The sequence below is a fragment of the Salarias fasciatus genome, chromosome 16 (assembly GCF_902148845.1).
Source record: "Salarias fasciatus chromosome 16, fSalaFa1.1, whole genome shotgun sequence".
Lineage (NCBI taxonomy): Eukaryota > Metazoa > Chordata > Actinopteri > Blenniiformes > Blenniidae > Salarias > Salarias fasciatus.
The window spans coordinates 16,906,196-16,933,368 of record NC_043760.1 but is presented as its reverse complement, the minus strand read 5'-3'; the positions used below and the strand labels follow the sequence as shown (position 1 = coordinate 16,933,368).

General features: G+C 41.5%; 1 protein-coding gene across 16 annotated transcripts in view; it reads left to right on the top strand.

Annotated features, from left to right (window-relative positions):
- The window catches only part of stxbp5l (syntaxin binding protein 5L), a 167,095-nt gene that overhangs the window by 134,687 nt on the left and 5,235 nt on the right, over positions 1–27,173 (top strand). Inside the window, exons 19-26 of one of the 16 annotated variants that reach the window (XM_030112277.1) lie at positions 393–425; positions 1,672–1,737; positions 8,233–8,364; positions 12,586–12,639; positions 15,239–15,418; positions 22,619–22,723; positions 24,316–24,555; positions 26,612–26,975. In XM_030112277.1, coding sequence (XP_029968137.1) covers positions 393–425; positions 1,672–1,737; positions 8,233–8,364; positions 12,586–12,639; positions 15,239–15,418; positions 22,619–22,723; positions 24,316–24,555; positions 26,612–26,975 — 1,174 coding nt within the window. Of the gene's footprint in view, positions 1–356; positions 426–1,671; positions 1,738–8,232; positions 8,365–12,585; positions 12,640–15,238; positions 15,419–22,618; positions 22,724–24,315; positions 24,556–26,611; positions 26,976–27,173 lie in introns of all 16 variants that reach the window. The other 15 variants (XM_030112276.1, XM_030112275.1, XM_030112274.1 and 12 more) reach the window with 15 other exon arrangements.

Genomic DNA, 27,173 nt, shown 5'->3' with positions numbered 1-27,173 from the left:
TTTTCCACTCTAAGCCAGTGTGTTCTTCTCTTCTCCCTACCACCCTCTCCCGAACCCTTCCTTCAATCCAAAAATTCCTCCTGCCCTCCTCCGTCCATCCTTCCTTTCTTACTAAGCTTAACATTCTCCCCTATTTTAACACGTACACCCCCCCCTTCTTTTCCTTTGTCTCACACCGCTTATTTTTGCCATACTACCTTTTGTCTCACTGCTCTTACACCAAAACCTTCCCTCTGTCTTCTCTCATCTCTTCCCCACCACTCGACCCGTCCTACCCTCCCCCCTCTCCTCGACCCCCGTCCCTCCCTTTGGTGACTCTGTGGCTGCTGGTGTGGGCATGCGGGCCTGCCTGACAGAGTTTTGCATGCGTGGCCTGTCTAACTTTTATTCAGATTCAAAGAAAAGGATCCGTACATCCTATCAGAGTAAGTCGGGCCTTCCTGAAGGCTGGGGGACTCCGTTTGTGTGTGTGTGTGTCTATTTGTGTGTGTGCTGGTGGGACGAGGGAGGGGGGCTCAGTGTTGTGGTGTGACATAATGTGGCATCAGGTCTGATGGAGATGAATATCTGTGGGACGGGTGTGGCCATAAAGCAATTGGACAAACCACAGAGATGACTGGACTCAAACAGATTGTTTCTGGCAGGATCTCGTCTTCGATTTTCCCTCGTACAGAGCTTTCTGCATTCCCGTCATGTCCGGCAGTTTGTCCTCTGCTGAAGGAGAGCCGCTCCTTTGAGTCTGTTAAATATGAGCAGTGATAAATATTTCATGCTCCATGTGATGTATATTTTAACCAAAGTGAAGTTAGCAGAGTGAATGAAGCCTCGGCCATGCACTGGACTAAGTGAAACTATAATGTGTGCTTTTAGCGGAAGGATACAAAGGATTTTGTAATTTTGTTCAACAACAAAAGGTTCAATCAAAGCACCTTTCAATTTCTTCAGTCATTTGTAAAGACGGAGTAAATCACTGAAAGAAAATTAGCTGGAAGAACGCTGTGTGGAAAACTTTGACTGAAGCGAAATAATTAAATTAATCCAAATTTTTTGAACTGTGACGACTCAGCGGGGCTATTAATAAGGCTGTAATGAGTGCAGGCTCAAACATCTCACATCAGAGGACCAAGGACCAAAAATTTGAGTCTTTGTATTTGACTTCATGTTGCCCTGTGCTTGGTGCATGTGATTAGTTTGTGTGTTTGTTCTGTGGTCTGTTTCATGTGTGTTTGTGTGTGTGTTTGTGTGTGTTTGTGTGTGTGTGTGTGTGTGTGTGTGTGTGTCTGTGTGCTGCTTTTTCGATGAGATCCGCACTATATAGTTGCAGTTACATTGACATTGTGAGACCATCATGCTGGATCCGAAAAGCTGAACAAATTGTAGTGCAGGTCCCATCAGGAGTCAGCCACTCTGTTCCTGGAAGACTAAACGATTCCTAAACGAATACATATGAATGCAAAGAACACATGACAACTACTGAGAACGACTTTGGTCTAATCACCATATTATCAGAATTACCTACACAAATATTTGGAGATGTTAATAGCTATATTGGCACTTTGCGTGGCTGACTTAAACCATGCCTTCTTCTTTTCTGTCGTATTAGCAGGGTTACGACAGTCTATTGAACTGTGTGCATGTGTGTCTTCTCCCTCCTCCTCCCGGCTGCTGCAGGCCTTACTGAACTTACCGACAACCAGCAGTCCATTGACATGGAGAGAAGCAAGTCGCCCACTTCAGGTAACCTGCTCACACCCTCATACACACACACACATACACACACACAGACACACGTCCTTGTGCACCATCCACTACCTCGTCTCCGATCCCTGTTTGCAAACGTCTTGTGATTGGCACTGTGAATCATTGCGGGGATGCTAAGTTGAACTGCCTGCTGCCATCTCACCCGTGGCACCACTGGAGCGTCTTCACTTGAGGAAAGAATCACCCAAACTGTGGAAAACTGCATCTCATGTTCAGTGTGTTGTCAAACAGGAGTCCTCATTTTTAAGTTCTGAAAATAACAAACATGCAAGCTCTCGGTGAGAGAAGTAAGTTGAATGGGCTGGTGTATATTAGAATCTATGTTCATTTGTCTCACTGTTCTCAAAGTACTGTGTAGAAATATTTTTTTCAAGAATGTTTTTGATAGGATGCTCCGACTATGTCTTTCATTACCAGTCTGACATGTTTGTATTAAACCAATGTGAATGCAACATGTAACACTGACGTTTACCCTCTGTTGAAGGTTTATCTGTTTATTACATCAATGCTCAAATCTATTTTTAAACCATCAATAATTTAAAAAAAGGAGACCCTCTCCAAGATAGTCAGTGAAATATCTATAGCATTTTTTTTTGTGGTTTTTTTGGGGGGGGTGTCAGATTGTGCATGGTTTGAATCAAGCTAGAACATAATAATACGTAATAAATATATTGAGTTCAATAGATAAAAATTTCCTTGTGTCGCTCACAAACATTGATAAACTTGATATGCAATGATTTTGTTTCGTCTTATAAACGCAGTATCCATGGTGTGGATTTGTTGAAGGGTTCCTTGTTTTGTATTATTAGTAGCAATATTAATAATGCTAAACTAATAATTATAAAACAAAGAAATCCAGATGTGATAATGGTTTACTAGTGTAGGTAATGTGAAATTAGGAAAATAAAAATTTAAACAAACGAAAACTAGTGTTGCTGAACTGAATGGTATTATTTATATATATTCATGTATAAATATTCAGTGTCTTTTCTTTTTTGCTTGGGCTTGTTTTTCCCACCAAGATTTATGGAAATGATCCTCCATCAGATTCCTTTCTTTTGTGAAGCTTGTGAGGTAATTGAGAAGAAAGTGTTTCAGTGTCAATACAGCGGGAAACAGTTTCTGCCACACTCTGCGATATCACTGGTAATATTCGCTTTGATGGACAATTTGTGCTTTTCAGATGGTTTCCTGGGTAAAAAGGAACAATTTTAGGATCTTTTGAGATCTCCAGAAATAGCGCTCAATCTGTAAAACCTGCCAACAGACAAAGGATAATTGGAAACTTTCAAAGTCTGTGCAATTAAGTGTTACAAGCTCCTTTAAAGCGAGATCCGGAAGAGGAAAGTACTGTAGGAGATGTTTGAGGGAAATTGTTTCACTCCTGGATAACCTACACAGATGTTGATCTTTTGCATAGTCGCATATCAGTAGACGGTGATGAATAAATCCATTATTGAATGTGAATGCAGTAGGAATGACAATGGTGGCATTTTACACAAGTAAATCAGTTTTGCAGATGAGACAGGCTTCTAGGATTTCGGGTGTTCGAGCGATTGTCACGGTCCAGGAAAACAATTTGACAGGGTTCAGGCCACCGAGACCACAGCTGCTGCCTGCTGCCCAACTGGCATCCCAGCAGAGCTTTGCTCCCCTCCTAACAGGTGGCGAGCACTCTTGGCTCTCTGTCGCACAGCCGGATTGTTTCCACAGTGGCCTCATGTGGTCTGCCCTTGAAATGACTCCGACTGTCACGCTGCACATGAGACAATATGTAGAGAAAGGCTGAGCTGGGGCGACTTGCTTTTATATTGCCGTTCCCAGGTGTGATATTAAACATTGCTGCTTTACTGCTGATGACTGCTAGTTGTTGGTTAGGGCCTATAATCCCCCGTCCACCTCTGTAGGGACAGCAACGTGAGGAGTTCTGTTGTTAAGATGGTGATCAAATGTTTCCCAGACAAGCTCCAGTTGGGACCAGTTCAGCTCTCAGCAGGTCAAACATTCCTGGTGACTTGGGGAGGCAGCTTTGGTTCACCCACAAAGAACTAGAAGACGTGGCTTCAGTTGATTTCCTTGTAATGAGAGCAGCTATGCTTGGCAGTATTTTCTTCTGAAATATTTATGTATTCATTTATATGTAATGCATACAAGTTAACATGATGTGGTGCAAAACCACAAAGTTAAAGAAGTGGCAGTTGCATTGCTGAACATCAAGACTTGTTATACTTTTTATAGTAAAAAAAAAACTCTGTAAATGTTTTCATTGTCAGATCTTTGACTAAGATAGATGGAGAAAAAAGTTTGCATGATGCATGTAATGCAGCTGTGTTGCTTTTATTATAAAGGTGTGACTTATCTGCATGAAACAGGAAGATCATTATAGTGTGTGGAAATTTAATAGTTCAACCCAACAATGATTTACACATCACTCCCAAGATAACAAAGTCAATATCAAAGCCAGATCACATTTCCTTGCCTCTCTTTTACTGTGGTCTTTTGAGCACATGAAAGGGTTTCCTGTGTTTTAGCTGATGAACAGTGAACCTCTTTTGGAGAGTTTTTTGCTTTCAGAGTTGACTTTATTTGATGTTTAAGAAAACTTGTTTGCCTTGCAAGTGCTTTAGATCACACCAAAGCAATAACTGTACATTTAAACAGATTTTGCATGCAGAATCATCTTTAACTCACCTTCAGTTTATTTCTCTGAAGTATTAGATTCGGCAGCAATCTTTTCATGCTTTCTTCTGTATATCCAGGATATACTGCCTCAGTCACTTTCTTTGTTCTCACACTGTACACTCCAGCCCTGTCTGTGAGCCTCCTAAAGAGAGCATAAAAAGAGAATAGGAAGAGGAGGACAAGATGTTCTTTGCTTCAGTGGCAGGGTGTCTTTCAGTTTTCCGATGTGCACCAGGTCATGGTCACTCTGTCCCATTATAAGCTTTCCGTTTGTTAATTAAAGGGATGGGAGAATCGTGGAGAGTTGGACAAGAAAGCGCAGGGATAGACGACGCACTGCACAGCACCGTGATCGAGTGTCTGACACACTTGAGCATGTACCCAGAGGGGGCGAGGCAGACTGGTGGAGAACTTATATCAAGTGCAGCGCTTTCAAGATATGGAAATGTTAACAGTGGCTAATAGCAGAGTGACCTTACTTAAAATGTCAGTTTAAGTCATACTGATTTATTTTTCTTTGTTTTTTGTTTTAATTTGAAAACAGTTTTTGATATTATTGTGATGTAAATTATGCCCTCAGATAAATGCAGCTGTTCTCTGCTTGACAGTCAAAGAGTTCATGGTTTGTTTCCCCCTGCTGAATATCAACTTCCTCTCTTCTCTGTGGCCATTAGAGGCTGTCTGACTGTCCCCGGTAGACCAGGTGTGCTCTGTCTGTTCAAGGCCATATATGGACTGTAGATAGCTTATTAAGGCGGCCAGCCATCGCTAAGACTTACCCTCAGTGTCAATAACAGCAAGCATCTCTCTCACTTCCTCTTCACACGTCCCTCCCTCTCTCTTTCCTGACCTTTTTCCGTCTTTCTTTTGTCATTAGGCCCAGTAATTGGCCCCTCTTCAGCCTGAAGGCTGTCTTCCCCCCGCAGCCTTCCAGTTGTCTTCTTTTTATGTCCCGGGCATCTGTTGGTTTTGGTTTGGGTCTGTGTGTTATGCTCCCTCTGGGAGCGTTATGCCACATGTAGCTGCAGCAGAAGCTTACATGACCAGACCCTTGGAAAGAAGGACTAACAAGATGAGACGCCGGTGATAGGTGCCTGACCCAGCAGGATATATTTAGCCGTGTACAAGAGAAGAGAGAGGTGAGGCAGGAGCTGCAACTTACCATACAATTCAAATTTTCGCATGGCTCATAACCTCTACGACCCTGACATGATTGCATTATTGTAACTATATAATTAAAGAAAAAAGCTTGAGAACTGCTCTTGACCAATGTTTTCATGATCTTTCAATTCATTTGATCATCTGTTGTCTTGAAAAATGTTTTTTTTTTAATCTTAAGTAGGGACATGCAGTTCTATTTTAAAAATGTGCTATTGTCATTTTGTCAGTTCAGAGTAATGTAACTGACAAAACTGACTAATACGTGGCAGAAACATTGTGTTCCTATTTCACATTGAGCCATTTGCATTTGTTAAAGAGAATGCACACTGTGCTGAAGTGATATCTTAAAAGAGCTCTATTGTACAACGGTAATAAGTATAGATTATGCACAAAAACACACAGAAAGGCTGCATGTAAAGATGTGGTTTCTATCTAATTCTGAGGTAGGAGATGGCAAACAGCCAAAAAGTCCATGTCTTGAAAAGCACAGAATATTCAGTAGTCACAAAGCTTCAACCCAAAAACTCTACAAGGTTCATTCTATGACCTGTTTGGGTTATTAACTTTGTTCAACTGCAGCAATATTGGCAATATATTGTCTTTTCAGAAAAGAAAAGACTGATGGTGCATTCACACCGGACGCGTCGCAAGCGTCGTGAGCGGCGCTTTTCTATGCAAAGTCTATGGTGGACGAGCGTCGTGGAGCGGCGGGCGGCGGGGCGGCGCGGCGCATCAGGAGCGTCATGAGCGTCGCTTTTCCAGCGTTTCGAGCGTCGACGCCCACGACGCTCGTCCCCGGCGTCAGGAGCGTCGTGAGCGTCGCTTTTTGAGAGTTGGGAAAACTGAACTTTCGACGCGCTGCCGCTGAGCGTCAACCAATCAGAGACGATCCCTCCGGTGCTACGTCACTACGAGTGATCCGAGCACCGATGCGGGCCAACCAGCCAGTGTTGCTAACTTGACGACTTTCTCGCTAAATCTGGCGACTTTCCAAAGCCTCTTGGCGACATTTTTTTGTCAAAAGCAACTAGCGACAAATCTAGCAACCTTCTCTGGTGCTCTGGAGACGTGACAGGACGTCTCGCTGCTGTCGTCAATGAGCAGCGGGTGCTGCGTGAGCCCCTCCCCCGTCCCAAAGCGCTCACAAGCGGTCAGTCTCAGCAGCGCTCCCCGCTGCAGTCAGAGCAGAGAGGAGCAGAGCAGCCAATAGCGACTTTTCCGACGACGACGCGGTCTAGCTTTATTTAACAAATAAAGCCAAGCCGCTCTCCTGATGCGATCCGCCATAGCTGGAAACAGAAATCAGCCTCCAGCGCGCCAATTAACTGACGTGCATCAAGAGCGTCGCGAGCTTTGTGACCACCCGGTGTCAAGCGTCGTGTTTAAAGCGTCACAAGCGTCAGCTTCGAGGCGTCCCGAGCGTCGACGACGCCCGCGACGCGTCCGGTGTGAATGCCCCATTAGTTGCTTTTGGTGGAAACATTAGAATAGCGCTGAATGATAGTTGAAAGTGCATCTGAAACTATTGCTGGTATCATCAATACTTAGTAGAAAACGCTTATGCAGTAACTACAGTGTAAAAGTTATTTTAACAGAGGACTCGAGCCAAAAACAGACGGATGTGGTATCACAAGAATCAGTATGTTTGATATTGTGCAGTGGCCCCAACTGGCGTAAATCAGAGGTTTCTTTTTGCATTGTTAAAAGAAATTTCAAATGTTTATTCTTCATCTAGTAATGAACAGATTAAATAATGTTAAAGGAGCTGCAGGACTTGTGAGCTGGAGGCCGCCTGAAAGAGGGCGTCAAGCTGTTCTTTTGGTTTTGGTTTTTTGGTGTCACCCGAGGTTAAGTCTGAACAGGCTCCCCAGGTAGCAGAGTTTTGTCTTTTTTTTTTTGCTTGTGAATAAAGACACTCAAACCCATCATGGGCTGCGTCAGTTCCTGGTTGTGGAGCCCACAGACGATCAGCGAGCCGAGCCATCACATCCTGGTTTTAAAGTCGTTAAAGTAGGAGTGACGACTGCTCTTTAAACTGTATGTACTCTGTGACAGTGAACCAGCAGTGCAAGCTCTCTGCCACTATTCTCACTGGTTACAGCTAGTCATATTATCAGCAACAAAATATCTAGTGGCAGATGATTTGTCCTGATCTGAATGTTAGAAGTATGGCGGTGGTGTTAGTTATCTGTTTGAAATGCTAACATATGCTCCTAATGTACTGTATGTTTGGAAATATACCTCAGTTTTAACCCTCTGCTTCAAGCTTCAACCAGCACTAAAGGTTAAAGTGACTTGTTCCATCAGATGAAGGACTGAAGGATTTTATGGAACTGGAGGAGATACTGATGTAAAGAGACTGATGCATGATTTGTAGTTGTGATTTGTTGTTGCAGTAGAAGTAGAAGTAGAGCTAGTTGTAGTAGTTGTGGTGTGTTTTGTTTGTGACTGTAGTAGTCGTGCATATGAAGTTTTCCAAGAGTCCTGTTACTGGGAAAACAAAACAATTCCTCTGATTGAACCTGCTGTTTTCATTGCCTCTTAATTGCTTCCTGCCTCTTACCTGCCAGTCTCTCTTGTCCCAAGTTCACCCACTGTGTTTGTCTCTCCCATGTTGCTCTAAAAAAGTCTGTTCTGTTGGATCTCCTGTTCCAGTTCATTACCCAACCTCCCTTCACAATGACCCACGCATCCTGCCAGAGCCCGTGGCCAGTCTGAGAGCCAGCCACTGCAGTCCAGTCTTTTACTTACTGGACAATGGTAAGAGGAGGGATGTCTCACAGATCTCAGCCTCTTCGTGGATACCTGCTTGTGGTTTTTCACCCGTGCAGCAATCACGCAACGAGCCAGTTAGATAGGCTGATCACAGGTGGTTGGTTTGCTGTTGCACTTTGCATGCTGACTATGCTTCCACACTGTAAGCAACATCGCCAGAAAGACACCACAGACACATTCCAGCCTCATATACAAATACCAGAGTGGAAATATGAAGAACGGAAATTTATGAACAAATAAAAATACTGTAGAGCAGTGGTTTTCAAATTGTGGGGCAGGACTCTGCTTGTCGGGTATATCTTTTCCCACAATGAGTGTGTATTTTGTGAGCAAATACCTTAATTTTATAGAGAAATAGATTAAGTAGTAAGTAAAACTCTTAAATATATTAATAAAACCTACATTTTCAGGATTAGATTCAATGGACAAGAAGAGTTCTCCACTTTAATACTGTTAACTGGTGAAAAAAGCACCAGGAAGGCATGTGCAGCCTGAGAGTTGGATGGCAGCACAATGTGGCTTAAGCTGTAGGAGTTAGGGAGCTCATCCTCCCACACTTTGAAAACCCTGGGTGATATTTCAAGGCAGTCACCCAGTAGGTAAAAATCATGTTTTAATTGATTTTCTTGTTTCCCCAGTTTTTTATAAATTTAGATATCCATAGCTGCTGAAAGTAGTGAATGGTAGAGACAAACTGAAGTAGGTATTTGTATGAGAGAGAGTTGCTGCCTTTGACTGTGTTGTGTGGTTAGACATCATATTAGGTTCTCCCAGCGTGGCAGTGCGAGTCCCCCTTCGGCACTGTACACCTGGGAGTATGACAGAAACTGGGGAATGTTTACTCTTTTTTTCATATTTCCCAAATCAATAAAACATCATTCGACATGTGCAGAATGTTGTGGAAACGCTGCACATTTGTCACAGCATCACAGCCAATCCACCGAGTTGCTTGCAGTGTAAACAAGCCTACCGGGACTGTTTCTCGGAGCGGACTGTCTGCAGCTGCTTTGTCAATGTGTTTCCGTGCTTTTGTGCAGATGTGCGCTGGTGGTGCATTGTGTCTCTGCCCCAGCTCCAGGGGGGGTGTTCACTGTCACGTTTGTCTTATGTGCCGGATCTGGGCATCGACCTCGGATCCACCATCATTCGGCGATGCTGTTACGCTGCCGGGCTTGGCAAGAGAGGAAGGAGTTGTACTCCATCCGGGTACTTCTCCTCACCCGTCACTGCCTCCAGTGCTTCATTCTCTGTGACATTAATCGTTGCGCCTCCTCAGGAATCACACATCTCTGTCAGGAAAAGGCAACATGCTTCTTTCCCAGGCTCTGATGCTCAGGGTCTCTTGTGTGACTGTGTGTCAGTAAACCTCCTCTCTTATCTTGTTGTGTCCTTGGCTAACATCCATCTCTGTCTTGTCTCTAACTAACTGCATGGTGTCTATAATATGACTGGTTGCAGTGTTGATGAGTTTGACTCAGCTTGCTTCGTGTGTTTATCAGTGCATCAGTGATTTAATCCGACATTTTTCCCATTTGGGATTTCAGCACTCCATACTACTTTACTATATTTCTATCAAAAATTGCATTTCAGTGTGAGATTTAGCTCCTTTTGGTTAATATTTTTTTAGATACATAAAAGCGCCTGCAACAAGCACTATCAGCCCTATTTAATGGTTTGCTTTGGCTGTTGTCAGTCCCTTCGAGATGGAGTAGGAGGGCCCATCTTAACCTTCTTGTTTATACATTTGTCTGCAAATGAATGGGGATGTTCCTGGAAACTAGTCAAAGATTTTAAGTAATCAATCAATCAATCAATCTTTATTTATAAAAAAAAATCTTAAAAAGAAAAAAAAAATCAAAATACCTTTAAAAAAATTAGCACACTTCATTCAGACTCACTATACTACATTAACTTCATGAAGGCTTCATCTTCATCAAAGTTTAACTTCACAGCAAATTCACAGTTGCGTGAGTCACAACGTTTCTGGATAATTGTTAGCAATGTGAAATTGGTCTGAGCAACACCGCTGTTCTCAACATAAGTAAACGGCACTTTTATTCATAGTTCGAATTATTCACAAATCGGTGACTCTCTACTTTGCAAGAGGTCACAGAAACTGTCTTGACTGGTGTAATCTGACAATTACCATTCAGTTGGGCTGAAGGTGCTGCAAACTTTGTAAAGTTGAAGAGGTGTTTCTTGTAGAGATCAACATTTTATAAGAGATGCCTTTACAGACCTTTTTTTTAAAAAAAATTGCCTTAGAGTAAAAACTGGCACCTATTATGAAAATGACATTAAAATCTTTAGATTTTTTTAAGTTAGTCGACATTGTGAAGACTTGGATGAAACAATTAGTAAGAAACAGCAAAGTAAAAAAAAAAAAGGTGCTGAGGTCACAAATGGGACTACTGTAACATAAACTGTTGTAGCAAATATGTTAAATTGTGTCACATCATGAACACACCAGGATGAGAAAAACAAGGTATTGCATTGACTGGCATTGTTATTTACAGTATTTAGACACAAAACCAAGATTTTGCTCAGCTGACCCAAGGCTACATTTCTGTTTCGTGACCTCAAATGAGAAATTGGTAATGAAATGTATGCAGCTGAGCACACAGGACTTGTTATGTATGTCCCTTCCAGGTCCTGTGAGCTCAGTTAGTAGTTGCTTGCTATTCCTCTCACAATGAACAACCCTTCGCTCCTCAGATTAGTCTCCTGTGTTCGTTCTGATTAAAATACATTTTACAAAGTGCTATTGCAGCCACTGAGCTATTAAACTGAGGACCCATCTGTGTGTAGCAAGTTTATTATGAGCACATTTTTCCTGTCGTTATAGCTCCAACACTGCACATTTTAAACGGTCACAGCAGCATCTGGTCACTACAGCTTATTAGGGAAAGTACACAAGCACACACAGCTCATCTGTTATCTCATTAGCAACATTAGTCCGAAAGCTGCACTTGTACCTGAAATGAATAGAAACTGAAATTGATTATGAAATTCAATTTGAGTGCTTTACCACCCCAATTTCCTCTTCCTAAAAGCAGCATTTTTCAATGTCTTACTTTAAAAAAAGCATGATACTCAGTTGTTAACATCATCCTTTGGTGGCAAAACAGTATACATGAATACTCATCACAATAGATTCCAATTGTTCAGTCAACCACACGACTCTTCTTCTATCCAACCTAACGCAGAAGGATTGAAACCTGAATCAGCATTTTTAGCAAAGGAATCTCGAATAATTCCTTTGATGGGTTTTCTTTTTCTTCCACCCAATCCTAAATCACATTGAAATGACCAGAATTATTAAGAATGCTAATTCATGGTCATGCTCTTTTCCATGTGTTCATGGAAATTACCAGGAGTCATATAAACACCATCCCGCGTCTTCCACATGTCAAGATAGTCATTTGGCAAAGAACCAATGAAATATTGTTTTCTTTCTGAGAATACACGGACTCATAGCACCTCGAGTTCAACCTTTGCAGTCTTCTCTTTACTGCAAAAATGCTTGCAAAATGTTTTAACAACTTGTTTTGGTTGCCTCCCTTGTCTGACTGTGTTTTTTTTTTGTATTGACACCATATGGTGCTCTGTTTATTTGTGCTTCTTTGTCAGACTTCCCAGGCCTCCGAAAATGTGATTTTACATGGACTTTTCAGTAAAACAAATATGCACGGATGATTTCAGTATTTTAGAGAATGCTGTAACTTGTAGAAATCTTGTTTTGATTCATGTTCAACATTCAAAGTAATTTTACCTTCTTGGAAAAATAAACAGGATGTAAGAATCACTATAAATGTTACCAGATATTGAATTTCTCCTGTTCCAAATGAGGAATGATTTATTCCTCTGGACAGGTTTTGTTGTTGTTTTACTGAACTCCAGTAACTGGGCTCTGCCAATCTGGTAGGAATAGCTGGGAGCATTGGCCTGGGACTACAGTGGAGCATGCATTAAGGAATACTGTATGCCTGCTGTGTGCAACTGCACCAACTTGCATGTCCTTTGACTCATTAGAGTGAATTTTGTTTTGTTTTGGGTTTTTTTTTTTTTTTTTTTTTTTTTTTTGCATTTTGGTTTGACTTTTTTTATACCAAAGTATTTTTTATGATTTGTTTATTTTCTTCATTTTTTTTTTCTTTTCATTTGAAGGGATTAACTGGTGCTTTGTTTCCTATTTTTTTGTTTCAGTAAAGGGGCCCGGCAGAAAGTTAAGTCTGCCAACAGATCTTAAGACTGATCTTGGTACGGTAGGCGAAAGCCAGCAGTTTTCACTTGATTTCTTTTCAGTCATTTGGTTTCTGCTTTTCTCATGGTTTCTAGGCTTTTGTGTTGTATTAGTAGCTTCTTTTCCTTCACATTCGAACTTTCTTCTTTCAGTTTTCTTTTCTGCTCTTTTCTCCTGTCCAACCAGCCCATGAGACTGTCGGCCTGAAGCGTTTCGTCCATTTTGACCCTTTGACGTGTTTTGATTTTGATCAAATCTTCTGTGTTTGTTTCCTCTACATTTTGCAAGTGTTTCTGAAGGTGATTTGTAACTCATGCCCACATCAAAACTCGAGGCTTTCTATCGCTTTGCCATGATTGGACCATCCTCTGATTTTGACACAACCTTTCCTCCATTGACAGCCTTGCTCTGCAGTGTTGGATGGCTCACTCCCCTCTCTCACTGTAAAGTGACCATTTCTGTCTCGAGCAGCCTTCCCTCCATTTCGACTGAATCATCTGCATTACAGATACAGAGCCTTCCTCCCTTTCCTCATACATCTCTAACTGCCACATGCGCATCGCAGCCCCAGGTTTCCCTTCGCTTTCCTTCTACAGTGTCACACATGCTGTCCACTCCTACAAACCTTTGTTTCTCCAACACAAAATGTGCCTCTGCCTCTTTATTCCTCTGACTTGTCTCATTTAGTGTCTTCTTTCAAAGTGACTTCTGGAGCAGGAATGAGAACACGATTTTCAAAAATCATACTTGGTCGCACATTTAATATCACTGACAAGAGAACACTTTAGGCTCGGTGAATTTTTCATGAGGTGCAAACAGGCTTCTCCACAGAGTCTCCTGCATACAAAAGGAACAAAAATACATCATAGATAATCTTCTGTCCTGTTAAGAACTACAGTTTGAACCTCTTCACAGCTACTAGTTGTGACGGTAGGATCTTTTCTTTGTTGTGTGTGTGCGTGCGTGTGTGTTTGCGCATAGCCTCGATGGATGCAGTCATCTATGTAATGGGTCCGCTGCCATTCTCTCGGCAACGTATCAGTTCTCTTCATGATTTTTTTGGGATAAAATGACCGATTTACTGCTTCCCTGATTGAAATTCACCACAACACGACCTAAAATAGGATAAACAGCCACGCTGTCACATGTCTCTGGCATTAGTTGGCCCCTTGCAGGATTCAATCCCTGCGCACACTCGGCGCGCCCTGCTGCGTAAGTGGGTGAGTGTTGTGGGGCGGCACCCCGGTGTTTTTCATCTTCTCTTTGAAATTGAATCACGTGAGCAGCAACTGGATGAGCAAGAGACGAGTATTGGCATGACAAATGTTTGATCAGTTGCGAATAATGTCAGCGTCCTTATGCACATTAGCATACGACGCTCCATCCTCATGTTTTTTTGTCTTCTTAGAAATAAATGTTTCTGGGACAACGTTGAACGAACAACAAATTATTTGATATGATGTTATATCTTCGCTGGAAGCATAAAAGCTTTTAACCTTGGTTTCGCTGCCATGAGGGTGAAGTTAAACGAGAACAGCAGCACTCAGACATGGGAAACACGAAGCGGTTAATTACAGCTGTCTCGACTTGCTCATTTGTAACAAAAATAAATAAATGAAAAAAAAAAAAAAAAACCCAGCAAAGTGCACCCAGTCCACACAATCCCGCTCTTCTTGTCATTGTCTCATTAACAGGGTTTGCTTCTAAACGAATGGTGTTGCTCACGGACCCTCGCTGTGTTTTAGGAGAGGACAAAGCTCTCAGCAAACACAGTCCCCCTGAGGGGAGGCCGCCGTAAGGCCACCATTTCACAAAGTAACAAGTGTTTTCATGTCAGGACAGGCTGCAGGTAACCGCAGCCCAACCAAACTAACCGAATACTAATTTGCATTAAAAGTGGGGAAAAATAATTTTTAATGGGATTTTTTTGTTTTGGGTCTTTTTTGCTTTCATCCTCGCCTATAACTTTGCCAGTGTCATAAAGCGTATGGCCTTGTGAAAAGAAAAATACAGTTTCTGCTAAAAAAACAAGGTTTTCAAATAATCCAATAAAAAGAACATAAGTGGAACTTGAACAAGTCTGTTATATATGTTTGTTTGTTTGTTTTATTTTTTTTTTTCTTTCTGGCACAGACTGGATGAAGCTGCACTCACAGATTTCCTCTGCATTTTCCTTTCCTTTCCATGGACCCAGCATCTCTTTCCTCCTTCCCGCACAAACTTTACCTTCAAGTCACCCTTCAACCCTTTCGTCACCCACTCTCCCTTTTCCCCTCACGATCATCTAACAAGTAGCTAACCAGATTTCCAGCATCAGCTTGCTCCTCTTATATGATATGAAATATCCATCTTCATGGGTTTCACAGTGTAATAATGACTTAAACAAATGCATTTTTTAACTGATGGTTATAATGTTCCAGAGGGTTAGGAAGTCATTAGCTATTTCCTGCTTCAAAGATAATCTCTGACCTCATTTTCAGATTTCTGAGTTACTTCCTGGTTCATTATTAGACTAAACTTGTGGATATGGATATTGCAGCAGAGGTCGACAATCTGTTTGAATTTTAAATTATTTCCCTCTTTTTGTTGTTTGCTAATGCTTTGCCGTTGTTACAGATCATGTCAATGGACATTGCACTAGCCCCACCTCCCAGCCCTGCTCGGCGGGGAAGCCTCGTGTTCCGATGGGTCCTGAGGGGCCACGGCTTGCCCGCAGAGGCCCCGGCCGACCGCCCTTCCGCAAGGCCCAGTCCGCTGCTTGCATGGAGATCTCTTTGCCTGTGTCCCACACTGAAGGTGTGTGCTTGTCTTCCCAACTCCCATCCCTTAACCTCAGTAACATAATCCCGCCTCCCAACAAGTGCATGCCATCCTCTGACCCTGGGGTAAGTCGATCCAGGCCTGACACATAGTTAACACAAGGCAAGCACATGCTAATGCAAGTTGGCGTCATAGCACAATATTGGAAAAAATTAATGGACGGTTTTCAGCTCAATTTATTTCTTCATGCTGGCTGAACCTTTGCTCCGTACAATATGAAGCCAATTACAGCTGAGCAAACTCTGCAGGACTGTGAAGCTTAAGATTTCTCTATTTGTTTAAGCAATCAATATGATGGTGTTGTACTATCTGCATCAACCTCATAGCTTGACATTAACATAAATTAATAGCTGGTGTGACCTACATTTTTGCAGTTTTATTACATAGAAAATGTTCCAAAATAAACAATATGTGCTTCACAGATCTCAGACGTCACATAATCCAAATATAAGAGAGAAAATAAGAGCCTGTTAATAATGAGAGGTTCACAGTAATGCTATTTAATCTGCTCATCTCATTTTGGACAAACTATAAAGATATTTTCATTTGCTTAATTATTTCACTTTGTTGTAACAGTGTTTTTTGGCAGAGCATTTATTAATGCAGCAGCTCTGTTTCTCGGTGGTATATGAAGCATTTCTGCAGCTTGCATTAGCATCACCTGACAACATTTGGACATCAGGGCCTGCTTCTTCTTAATGCAAGTCAACTCCTCTTGCATTGTGTCCATTAAACTGTGGTGTGTGTCGACCATGTCGCAGGCCTGAAGGTTAGTCTGATACAGAATTATTCAAACAGGAGAACTTTTTTCTGTTTCTTTCATTTTTAGTTGGTTTAATTTAGGTGTGATGATGAGTCTGTCATGAATTCAATTTTTTTTATTTATTTATTTTTTTTTCCACATGTTAAGGTCTAGTGAGGTACTATATCTTGCTCTTTTGTTGCAGATTCATTCACTTGTTTTTATTTTCATGAAAATAACAGAACAGTATGAAATGTTTTATGTAGAGTGGCCACACCTCCCAACTATCTCGTAATCCAGCAAGTGTTCTTTTCTTATCATTTTCAGAAAAATGATCTGAAACAGCTTTGTTCAGGGACCACACTGATAAAAATGGAGAAAGTACAAACACTTTATGCACTCTGGCTTTTTGACATTTTTACTGACAAAGTCTGGTGTTTCTCTTTCAAGTTGAACTCCTCACACTCTGACCGACACTCCTGAAATACAAATTTCCCTGGCAGAGGCTTCATATCCCCGTAATCACAGCAGCAATGTGTGTATTTACATGTCTTTTTTGTGTGCGACAGAAAAGAAAATGTCTCCGTGGCTGTGTGTATCCCGTTTCTGTGTGATAATGTGTGTGCAAAATGTTCAGTTTTGAGATTCAAGCATGACTCATTCCAGCTGTGATATTGACTGCTGACTGGTCTCCACCAGCACTGTATCACATTTATTACTTACGCAGTGTTTTGTAAATCCTGGCACTTGCAGATATCTAGAACTCAGTTGATCACTTTACAGAAGCAGTATACCCAGGCAGAAGAATTATGTCCACATTTTTCATGTTAACATTGCTCCCTGATGTTGCCTTTAAAGTTTTCTGCCTCTGCACCGATTCAGGTTGTCCCGTGTTAATCTGATGGTGGTAAAATCGGGGGCGAGGATGGCTGGCCAAAAAGCCTGCAGGTGCATGGATAAGATTTAAGAGTGTGCTCCATAAAAACTGCCAGAGCAATGATTGGGTCTGGAGGCAGAGTGGTCGTTGGACACCGCAGTGCTCTAATTTAAAGTGTGAAACAGATTGCAGCAGATCGTCATACAGATTAGCTGTGTGCATTGCGTGAGTACATTTACATACACGTCAGTCAAGGTTTTCACGGCGGTCCTAAAAGAGTGAGGCAACGCGTGCATTGCCAGTAAATATTGCTGATGCAATAGACCTGAGGAGAATCTGCTCCTGGAATAGATGATTTCTCCGTCGTTGTCCAGTCACACTCCGCTTTTAATTCTTTCAAATTCTCAGTCAGGTCACGACAGACTGATCTCTCCATTTGAAACCCAACATTGTGACAATTCTCAAAATGTCACAGTTACTGCTGCTGACCTGCACAAACATCAGCCAATTTTTCCCCTGCTTTAAAATAAATTATTTTCCTTTTTTTTAACCATGGTAAAATTCTTAAAGCATCATTTGCTGTGATGCTGGTAAAGATAATCACTGTAAAAAAAAACAATCACGCGGCTGCTGTTGAGTCACAGCTGACCCTTTTACACCAATTCTGCAGTTAAATTCACATTGCCATCTTCATCGACCTCATTATGCAACAGTGACCTGGAACCAAGAGGGAGACCGTTTTTCATTAGCATTAGCATGCGATGAATGTTTTATCTGCCGAGGCTACAGGTGCAACATCAGTCAGACCAATCCTGGAAATTGTTCTTTTCCGCAGCTGCTTTAATGCACTCACACCCTCTGAAAGTGTTCCAAGAAACTGAATAAGTGACAGGCACCAAGGTTTGTTCTTTGGTGATGGCTTTGGCCTTCTTCCTGATCGTAGTTTCTCTTTGGACCCTGGAAATGTCAGATGAGGACAAGTGTGTGGAAGAGACCTCACTCTGCACCAGGTAGCAAACTCTTTCCTCTTGCCTGCAGACGTCTGGCCTACTGCGGAAGACGGGACTCTGACTTTCAACAGTTTTCTGTGGTTATATCTAGTCTGATGTGTCAGTAGTGCATCAAATCCAAATTCCATTTAATATAGTATATCAGCCTCGCCTTTTATTGTCCATCTTGCAACCAATACTGTAATAATAGCCAATCATTTCAGCTATTTTAAATGTAATGAAACTAATAATGTACTAATTTGCTAAGAATGTGACAAATTGCTTGAATCTATAGCATAAAAACATTTTGCCAAATGTCTTTTACTGTATAATAGTATAATAATTACAGTATTGCATTGTTTCTACATTGCAGGAGCTTTAATAAACTTGAAAATATAACTGTTGGGTAGAACCCTTGCCAAGAAAACTTTACTTCTCCTATCATTCAATTAAAAATATTTAACTAAATAATGATAACCATAACAAAAAAAACGAACGGATAACAATAGAGACCTTAGAGACAATAGAGGCTCGGTCCCTAATTAATTGTAACTCTGACCCCAATTAATTGTGATTAATCACATCCTTTGTGAACTTGTGAACAACATACAAAAGCACCCATTTTATGCACAAAAATGGACTTTTCTGGATTTTGAAACTTGAGTGGAGCAGTTTCACAACAGAAAACGCTCAAAAATGTGGAGTTTGAACCACCCATCATTTTACAGTCCCATCACCAGTCCCATTTTGTCTTTCAGTGTTGAACAGTCCAAAACATAGACAGCCATTTTATTATATTTGTAACATTTTCGAGTTTCAAGTGAAGAATCGAATCCTCATAATTCACTGTACTGCACAGGGATGAAATAAACAATGTCCCAATGACAGTACAATTAGTTTTATCTCCTATTTCTTTGAGCCAATTGCCTAATTCTGCGATTAATCACAATTTTTGAAAATTAATTGTTGGCAGCCCCCCATTAATTAATCGCAATAATACGAATAAAACCGACAGCACTACTTCTTTATTAATATTGAATATCCAGATTCATGATTGGGTGTCAGAATATAAACAAAGGCCAAATTGAAAATATGAACATGTATTAATGTTTTGAACTCTCTTTTTAGATTATGGTTATTTTTTTTCCACGCCATTCCACTCCAGCAAGTTATTGGTATTAGCTTTATTACATTTCAAACTTCAAAAATCTTTGTTATTGCTCATTGTTACATTGTTGGTTGCATCAGCTTTCAGAACAAACGGGACACAGCAAGAAAGATACAAATACATACGTTAACTTGGTGTTGAGTAGTTGCGCCCAGTACAACCAGTTGAATTTATATTCGTATGGCACTCCATCATTCTTTTTTTCCTTCCAAATTGCCGTCTTTCTAACTATGTAAACAGTTTTCTTCTGTGTAATACCAGCATACCTTCAAATGTTTCACTGCTGTTCCCTCAGTTAACGGAACAAGTCTTTTCCAGTCTGGACACAGACTGAAATGTCAAAGTGTCAACATACTACATAATCTAATTGGCATTTTGCCTTGAAGTTGTCTGAACCCTCTCCTGCTTTCGGCTCTTTCCATAGCGTGGTGTCTGAGGAATGTTTTACCTGCTGCATATCACTTTGCAGGTCTGTCGAATAATATCACAGCTGCACCTGATTCTCTGAAATCCAAATGGAGCAACAGACAGAGAGGATTTTTCATTTCCTACATTTGGGACTCATTGACAAGCTTAATCAAATCTTTCCAATATATGTATTTGTACAAGTGCATAGACAGCATGCTTAAGTAATGATATTTTGACATGAAATGTTGTCTCCTAATTGTTGTGTTTACGCACTAGTTTGTTGAACATTCGTTGGATCTGCTCTAATCATTTTGCGGACTCAGGTTTTCCATACAATTTAGAGAAAATACTCATTAAGAGCCTCCAGAGTAGGAGATGCGGTTTTGTTGTGAAGCAATAAAATACAGCCATAGATTATAGCGGCAATAATGTGTATTTATAATGAGTCAACACTGACTTTTTTTTCCTGAAAACTCCTATCTGTTGCCTACCATTGGCGCTGTTCGTTAATCAGTTGCACTGGGTTACCACAGTGAAGAGCCAGCAGGATCACTGGAATAATTAAAGGTCAACAAGCAGTGCTAGAAATGAGGCCGATGTTAATGAGGCCTGCATGCCAGGCACGGAGACAGAGGAGGGAAATGGCAGGGGGAGACAGACTCGTTTTACAGTAAACATTTTCATACCTCCTATCCTGGTCAGGCAGCACAACTATTAATTATTGAAGAAACAGTGGAGGATGGTGTTGAATTTGTTTCTGGGCAGTGTTATGAGGTTTTTTCCAAAAATGTGAATCGATAAGTTATGGAGAATGTGTTCTTCACAGTTTGTTTAGAAGATATATTTTTGTTTTCCAAAATATTACCTTATTCATACTCACAATGCATTCATATACATGTTTTCTGAAATATAAATATTTCTATATACCGTGTTTTCAACATGGAAGTCCGAACAATTCACCACTTGTAAAAGTCAGTCTCACACAGAAGCAATGTTGAAACTGACCAGGATTTGTGAAGCTGTCCCAGTGTTAAATGTTTGTCACCAACAGTGGCGGTTGGCAAAGATTTGTTGAGAAACTGAACGTTTTACGCACACGTATTTGGCGCCGCTGATCTGTGGTAAGCCAGTCATTTGAAAAGAGCTAGAGCTTGGACTAAATATTCATAGAGATCATTCAAATATGAATGAATGAAGAGAAATAATATCTTAAATTAAGTTTTTATGAGCTAATCACACATTAACACTGTTAAAAGCTCGTAACAGTCCATTTTTCATGATATGGCTCCTTTAAAGCAATTTTTATTTGAAAAACGACACACAGATGTTAACCTCATCTATTTGACTGTGTTTATTTCATGTACCGTTATCACAATACTCAACATTTCTGCATATTGCATGTCTACCTAATATGCAGCCCTTGTAGAGAGACGCACAATAGATACGGTAGAGGCAGTAGATATAGCGGTAGACAGTTAGATACATATAGTACATATGACAAACATTAAATGTGAGATACATACGGTAAATAGATAGATCCATTTATATTGCTTTGACAAACAGCTAAAATAGATTTCTCTGGGCCACAAGATAGAAGTGGAGGGACCTGCAGTGAATAAGTGGAATAACCTGCTAGTCTGCACTCATACATTTATATCCATGTTTAAATCAACATTAAAATAAGCGCAGCAGCAGCAGACCTGTTACTTCAGTGCTTGCTGACATAATAAGTACCAGATGGAGCTCTGCTAGTATTGTCCTACACGTAATTTTTAAAATGCAAAGTCAACAATTTTTCTGTTACTAGTAAATAAACACTCAAAATTAATGTGTATGTCTTACTGCTTTCATCAGTTTGTGTTAACCCATGAAGACCTGTGCAATTTGTCGAATATACAAATACAAGTTGTCTCAGGCCTCTGTGTACAGGAAGGAGCAGGTGTGGTCACATATCAAAGCATAAAGGGAGGAGCAGACAGTCATGAAGGGATGCATGCAGATGTCACCTCAGTTCTTCATGGGCTGAAGACAAACCTGGCAGAAAGCTGCCTTCACAGTCATCAGCAGTGCGTAGACGTGAAGATGGGGGTCGAACCTCGTCTCCAGGTGTCTGTCTTTGTCTCACTGAAATGTGCGTGGCTGTCTGTACACATACCAATGTAGAAATCCAGCACTTTTTCCAGTCTCACCACTTCACATTGTCTGCCTTCCCTTATCGAAAGCCCAACATTGCCTCGCCTGCTTCCAGCCCCCCCGTGAGGGCCCTCCAGGGGTCCCTGTGTCCTGTCAGGGTAGCACTGTGCCTGACTTTCATTAGCCAGCACCCCACAGGCTCTGTCACACAGCGTAAACACACCCGGCAACACACAGCAAAAAAAAAAAACTGAGCTGCAGCTTCTCAGACTCAAGGCTGTATTTTTTTTGGTTGTTGTTATGACTGCCAGCAGTTTTGTACAGCATTGTTGTCAAGATACCCGAATTATAACAATGATAGCATGATGCTCTAATACTGTGTCGGACAAGAAAAGTCAACCAAAGAAGAGAGTATCTTCAGTCTTCACATCATCAGCTCGGCTTGTCTGTGCTTTGTAGCCGGTACTTCGACTGGGATGCGCTCCACTCATAGCAGAATCAAGACTTCGGTTGTCGTACAACAGTGCTGTACTGTTCCTCCACAGTGCTGTGGCAGAGTAATTCACAACATTCACAGATGGTGCAAGACGTGGGTAAAGGTTGTGTGGCCACTAGTCTTTCTTTTTCAGTCTTGGTATGTTTTTAAAGGTCTTTTTTAAACACTCAGTTGCATCTTTCTCTCTTTCTTTTTTTTCAATCACTGGTACTGCTGTTCATCTGTCTGTCTCGTCCGTTTCTCGCCCCGGTTTTGGCCGCCCCCCCGTACGTGTGTGTGTGTGTGTGTGTATATGTGTGTGTTTCTCTGGGCTCATGGCGGGTGGTGGTTTGTTCAACGGGCTTCATGTCGTGGGGGTATAAGTAGGGCATGCGTCCAGGAGGGCAATGCTTCAGCAGTTACACGGAGTCACTATGTACTCACATGACGAGCACCACACCACCGCCTCCTACTGCTGGAGTGAGAGAGGTAAGGGGGCTTCGGCCACAAACCCAGCCACCGCTGTGGACTGATTTACGTGCGTGCGTCCGTCCGTCAGATTGTCAGTCCGTCAGAGTGTCAGTCTGTCCTGTGGCCCTGTTTCTTCAGAAAAAATGCCCACCCGTACCTCGCGCTGGTCCCGAAGGTGGTGGGCGTTGGGTAATGCCACACTTACAGCAGTACACAGTGGATGCTGTGCAGGAATCGTCCTTTTTGACATCCATACTGTCATTAAATGGCACATGCACTTTGTTTTTCTTCTATTTCATGTTTAATTTATTGTCTTTATTTACCAGAGACAACACAAGTAAACACTGTTGATTTAATCCACAGAAATCTGCTGTAAATTTCAGAAATCGTAGACTGTATAGGCTTTTAGAACTGTGTTCAAACAGTCTAGCAGATTAATCGATCTAGCAGGATTGCACGGTAGATTCCCCTTTCAAAAGGCTGCTCAAAAAAAAAATACATCCATTGAGCATCTGTCAAGATTGATAAGTGTACACCAGGCTTGGCAGCCATCTGCAGTTACTGTTACATAAAGTCTCCACTTTGTGTGACATTAGGCCAGGAACGCAGCGCTGCACATTTCCTGGCTCTGAATAATTCAGAAACGCAGCGATACAGAAATACTTTTCATGATGGCAGTACACAATGGCAGGCCTGAATGCGAAGCACTCAAATAGAGCCGCAAAGTTTTTGAATGTGGTGTGTGAGTGTGTGTGTGTGTCTGTCAACATTCAGAATCCAGCAATGGCTTTCAATAGGCCAAGATCTGTGTGTGTGTGTGTGTGTGTGTGTGTGTGTGTGTGTGTGTGTGTGTGTGTGTGTGTGTGTGTGTGTGTGTGTGTGTGTGTGTGTGTGTGTGTGTGTGTGTGTGTGTGTGTGTGTGTGTGTGTGTGTTCTCGTATTTCTATCCTTGTTGGGGCCAAATGTCCCCACAAGGATAGCAAAACGTGGAACGACGTGCCTTGTGGGGACCTTTTTCCGGTCCTAAGTAGGAGAAACAGTGTTTTCTTGACCATGTTGTTGTTACTGAAAAAAGTAAAAGTGCAAAAACATTTCTTTAGGGTTAGGCTTTGTTGTGGTGTGGGTTAGGGTTAGGGTCAGGGTCAGGGTTAGGGGCTAGACATGAATGGGAGTCAATGGAAGGTCCCCACAAGGATAGAAATACGAGACTGTGTGTGTGTGTGTGTGTGTGTGTGTGTGTGTGTGTGTGTTCAGCTGTCTTTCTGTATCAAATGATCAGTTTTCAGTATACTGCATCTATTCTTCAGGATTTTACGTCTCATATGATATGTAGTCAATCCATGTTTGACTTTTACAATATTCATCTTTTTGTCAATCTTTCCTCACCGTAATTTTAATTTTTTTTCATTTTAACTACTTGTGCACTCACATCTTCTCTCCTCTTTCGTCCTCATCATGTTTCTATTCACTCCCACTGTTGCCATAATTTCCTGTTTACAACACGTTCTCATTTTATTTTTCCTCTATGTACCCTCCTTATTTTGTCATGGCGTCACATCTCTCTCCACTTCTTTTTTGCCTCTCCGCTCGCTGGCCGCTGCTGCACACAGAGAGTCGTGAGAACTCCTTCAGCCGCTCGCGTAGTTCCAGCGTGTCCAGCATTGACCGGGACACCAAAGAGGCCATCACCACACTGCAGTTTGGAGAGTCCTACGGACGCAAGAGCGACGCCTTGCCAACTCCGTGCCTGTGGGTGGGCACCAGTTTAGGCGTCGTCCTTCTCATCCCGATGTCCATCCCTACAGACCAGGAGGAAAGGATGGAGGAAGCCGTCACAATCGGCCCCAGCGGTAAGTAGCAGTGCTGCTGGATTAAGTGCACGTCTGTGCACGTGCTGTGAGAATCATGCAAAATTAAATACGTAGAAGCACCAAAGCCCAGTTTCCAAGGGGTGTATCGAGGCGAGAGTATGAATCACCACACTACAGTGCAGCTCTGCTTTAAGAAAAGATGGCATCAAAATCACTGGTGTCAGACATACAAGCTGCTGGCCAAAGCCTGTCCAGTCAGAGAACAACTGTTTCTGAGTCATTGTCAGTCACAGATTTAACAGTTCTGAGAGATCAGTGACACAGCAGTGAAACCTACTTGTATTGTATTGCTGGTGGCTCAAAAAGATGTATATCCTAAGAAGTGGTGGCCTTTTGCTATCGTTTCAACAGAAATAATGATTAAGAAATAACATTCAGATTTTGTGGCAGAAATGACAAAAGAAATTCAAATAATTTACTATTTAGGATGTGAAACAAAAAAAGCCAACATGGATATTTGACATTTTACTGTACAGTATTGAACACCAGGAGGCATCACAATAATTCACATAATGTCGATATTGCAGTTACTTTACCATAAAAGGTTTTGGAAAAAGTTTAAATCAAAAGTAGAGTCATTCATTCCAAACTCGTACCTCTTTGCACTGAAAAAAAAAGAAACTGAGTTTTCATTGTTTAGTTTTGTGCTTTCATTTTACTCAAGCTCTAAACTAAACTAAAAGGAATTTACTACCGCTGGTTTAGATCATCGGGCCTACGTGTTTTTTGCTACTTGTGCTCCCAGTGTTCACAAATATTGCTATTTGGTGAAAAAGAATGCACCCAGATCCTCAAAAGAAATTCTAAATATACAATCAGTTATTTATTTTCTTGTTTTTTTTTTTTGTTTTTGTTTTTGTTTTTATCTCAATTGCACATGCTCTGCAACATTATTCACTTTTTCAAAGCAACTTCAGGAAAGCTATAAGCCCGTTCAGTCGTGGCACATTTCCAGTCTGGAACTTGTCCTTTTTTTATTAAAACAGCTACATCCTCCCACCTGTGGCTTTGACACTGTGATAACAGGCAAAACAAAAAGCGGAGTGTGGATTTTTAATGTTTGAATCTCCTCTGTGGAGAAGAAATGGAGTAAATGGACTGTACTGCATTTTCTCAATTTCTCGGTTGCTTAACAGTTTGTCATTAAACTAACACAGCAGGACTTAATGGGGGTACATTGATTGGGTACTTAATGGGAGCTTTTCAGCCTCGTAGCAAAACTCAGTGCGATTAGGAAATGTATGATTGCAAAATAGATATATTTAAGTACTTTGCATGTGATAGATTCAATGGTTTATGTTGTCATAAGGTCACAGTCATTTTGACCTTTGTTGTGAATGTTAAACATGTATTCATTGATTCTAAACAAGTTGGTAAAAATCAGCAACAGGACCCAGACTTCTAAGTTTCATCTGATGATTGAGTTATGTTCTTGAATTGTATTCAGGAGATTGATTTTCAATCATGTCACACAGTAAGGTTATTTCTAGCATGACGCACCACTGTTTCGATGTTACAAACAAGCAATTTGTGGAATTGAGCATACGGTGCACTCACTTTGACAAGCATGGACACTGATCTGAGAAGAGAAATAAAACTATTCATCCCATTTCAGACATGGTCATTTAATGCAATTTGCTTACTCAGACATGGGAGCAAGTCGGCTTAAAGCAAAGCTTTTAAAATAATAGCAGGTATTTGTTTGCGTTGTTCTTTTCAGTTGTTGAGCTTTGAGAAGAGCGTTCGATCTTAACTGAAGAACCCATTTGTTTCAGTTAGATCCAATCTGCTGTCATCTTGCGCAATCTTGAACACTACTTTCCTCTAAGCTCAGGAGTAATGATAGAGAGGATGGGTTATTGTTTTGGACTAAGCACGTCTTGAAGGTTAACATATAGGAGATCATATGAACAGACATATTGAACTGTCACTGTGTTTTTCTGAACTAGCAGCCAACAGTAGATGACAAAAAACACAAATCTTCAGAAAATGATTTTGTCACTTTGACTTCAATCTTTCCTCGAAACTCTCCCAGGCGCCGTCCTGATGCTGAAGGGTTCCGTGTTGCGCTTCGGCTTCTTGGATTGCATGGGAGCGCTGATCCAGAGCCCCTACGAGGTTTGGCGGGACCTCAACGCCCCCGAGGACCCCGACAGACCGCGGAGGCGCAAGCTGGTCCACTTTTCACCCTCCTCCTCCCAGGACGCCTGCGGAGAGGGACATTTGGCTGTGGTGTGCTCTGAAAGACAGGCCAAAGTCTTCTTGATGCCGTCCCAGTCTTGCCTCTTTGTCCACAACATCACCGAGTCGTCCTTTGTGCTGCGAGCCGACGTGGTGTCTGTGTGTAACAGTGTGTGCCTGGCCTGCTTCTGCGCCAACGGACATGTCATGACGCTCAGGTCAGTTGACAGCTCAGTTTTTGCGTGCATCTTGAGCTGTTGAAAATTATTGGTGCATTTTGAAAGTCAATGATTACAAAGGAATTTCAGATTTTGTTTTTGATTTTATTCAGTGGTCAGAAGACGTTTACACTTTTAATGGGCTTTGGTGTGTGTGACTCAGTCAGTAGAGCAGGGTTGTTTTCCAATCCTTTAATT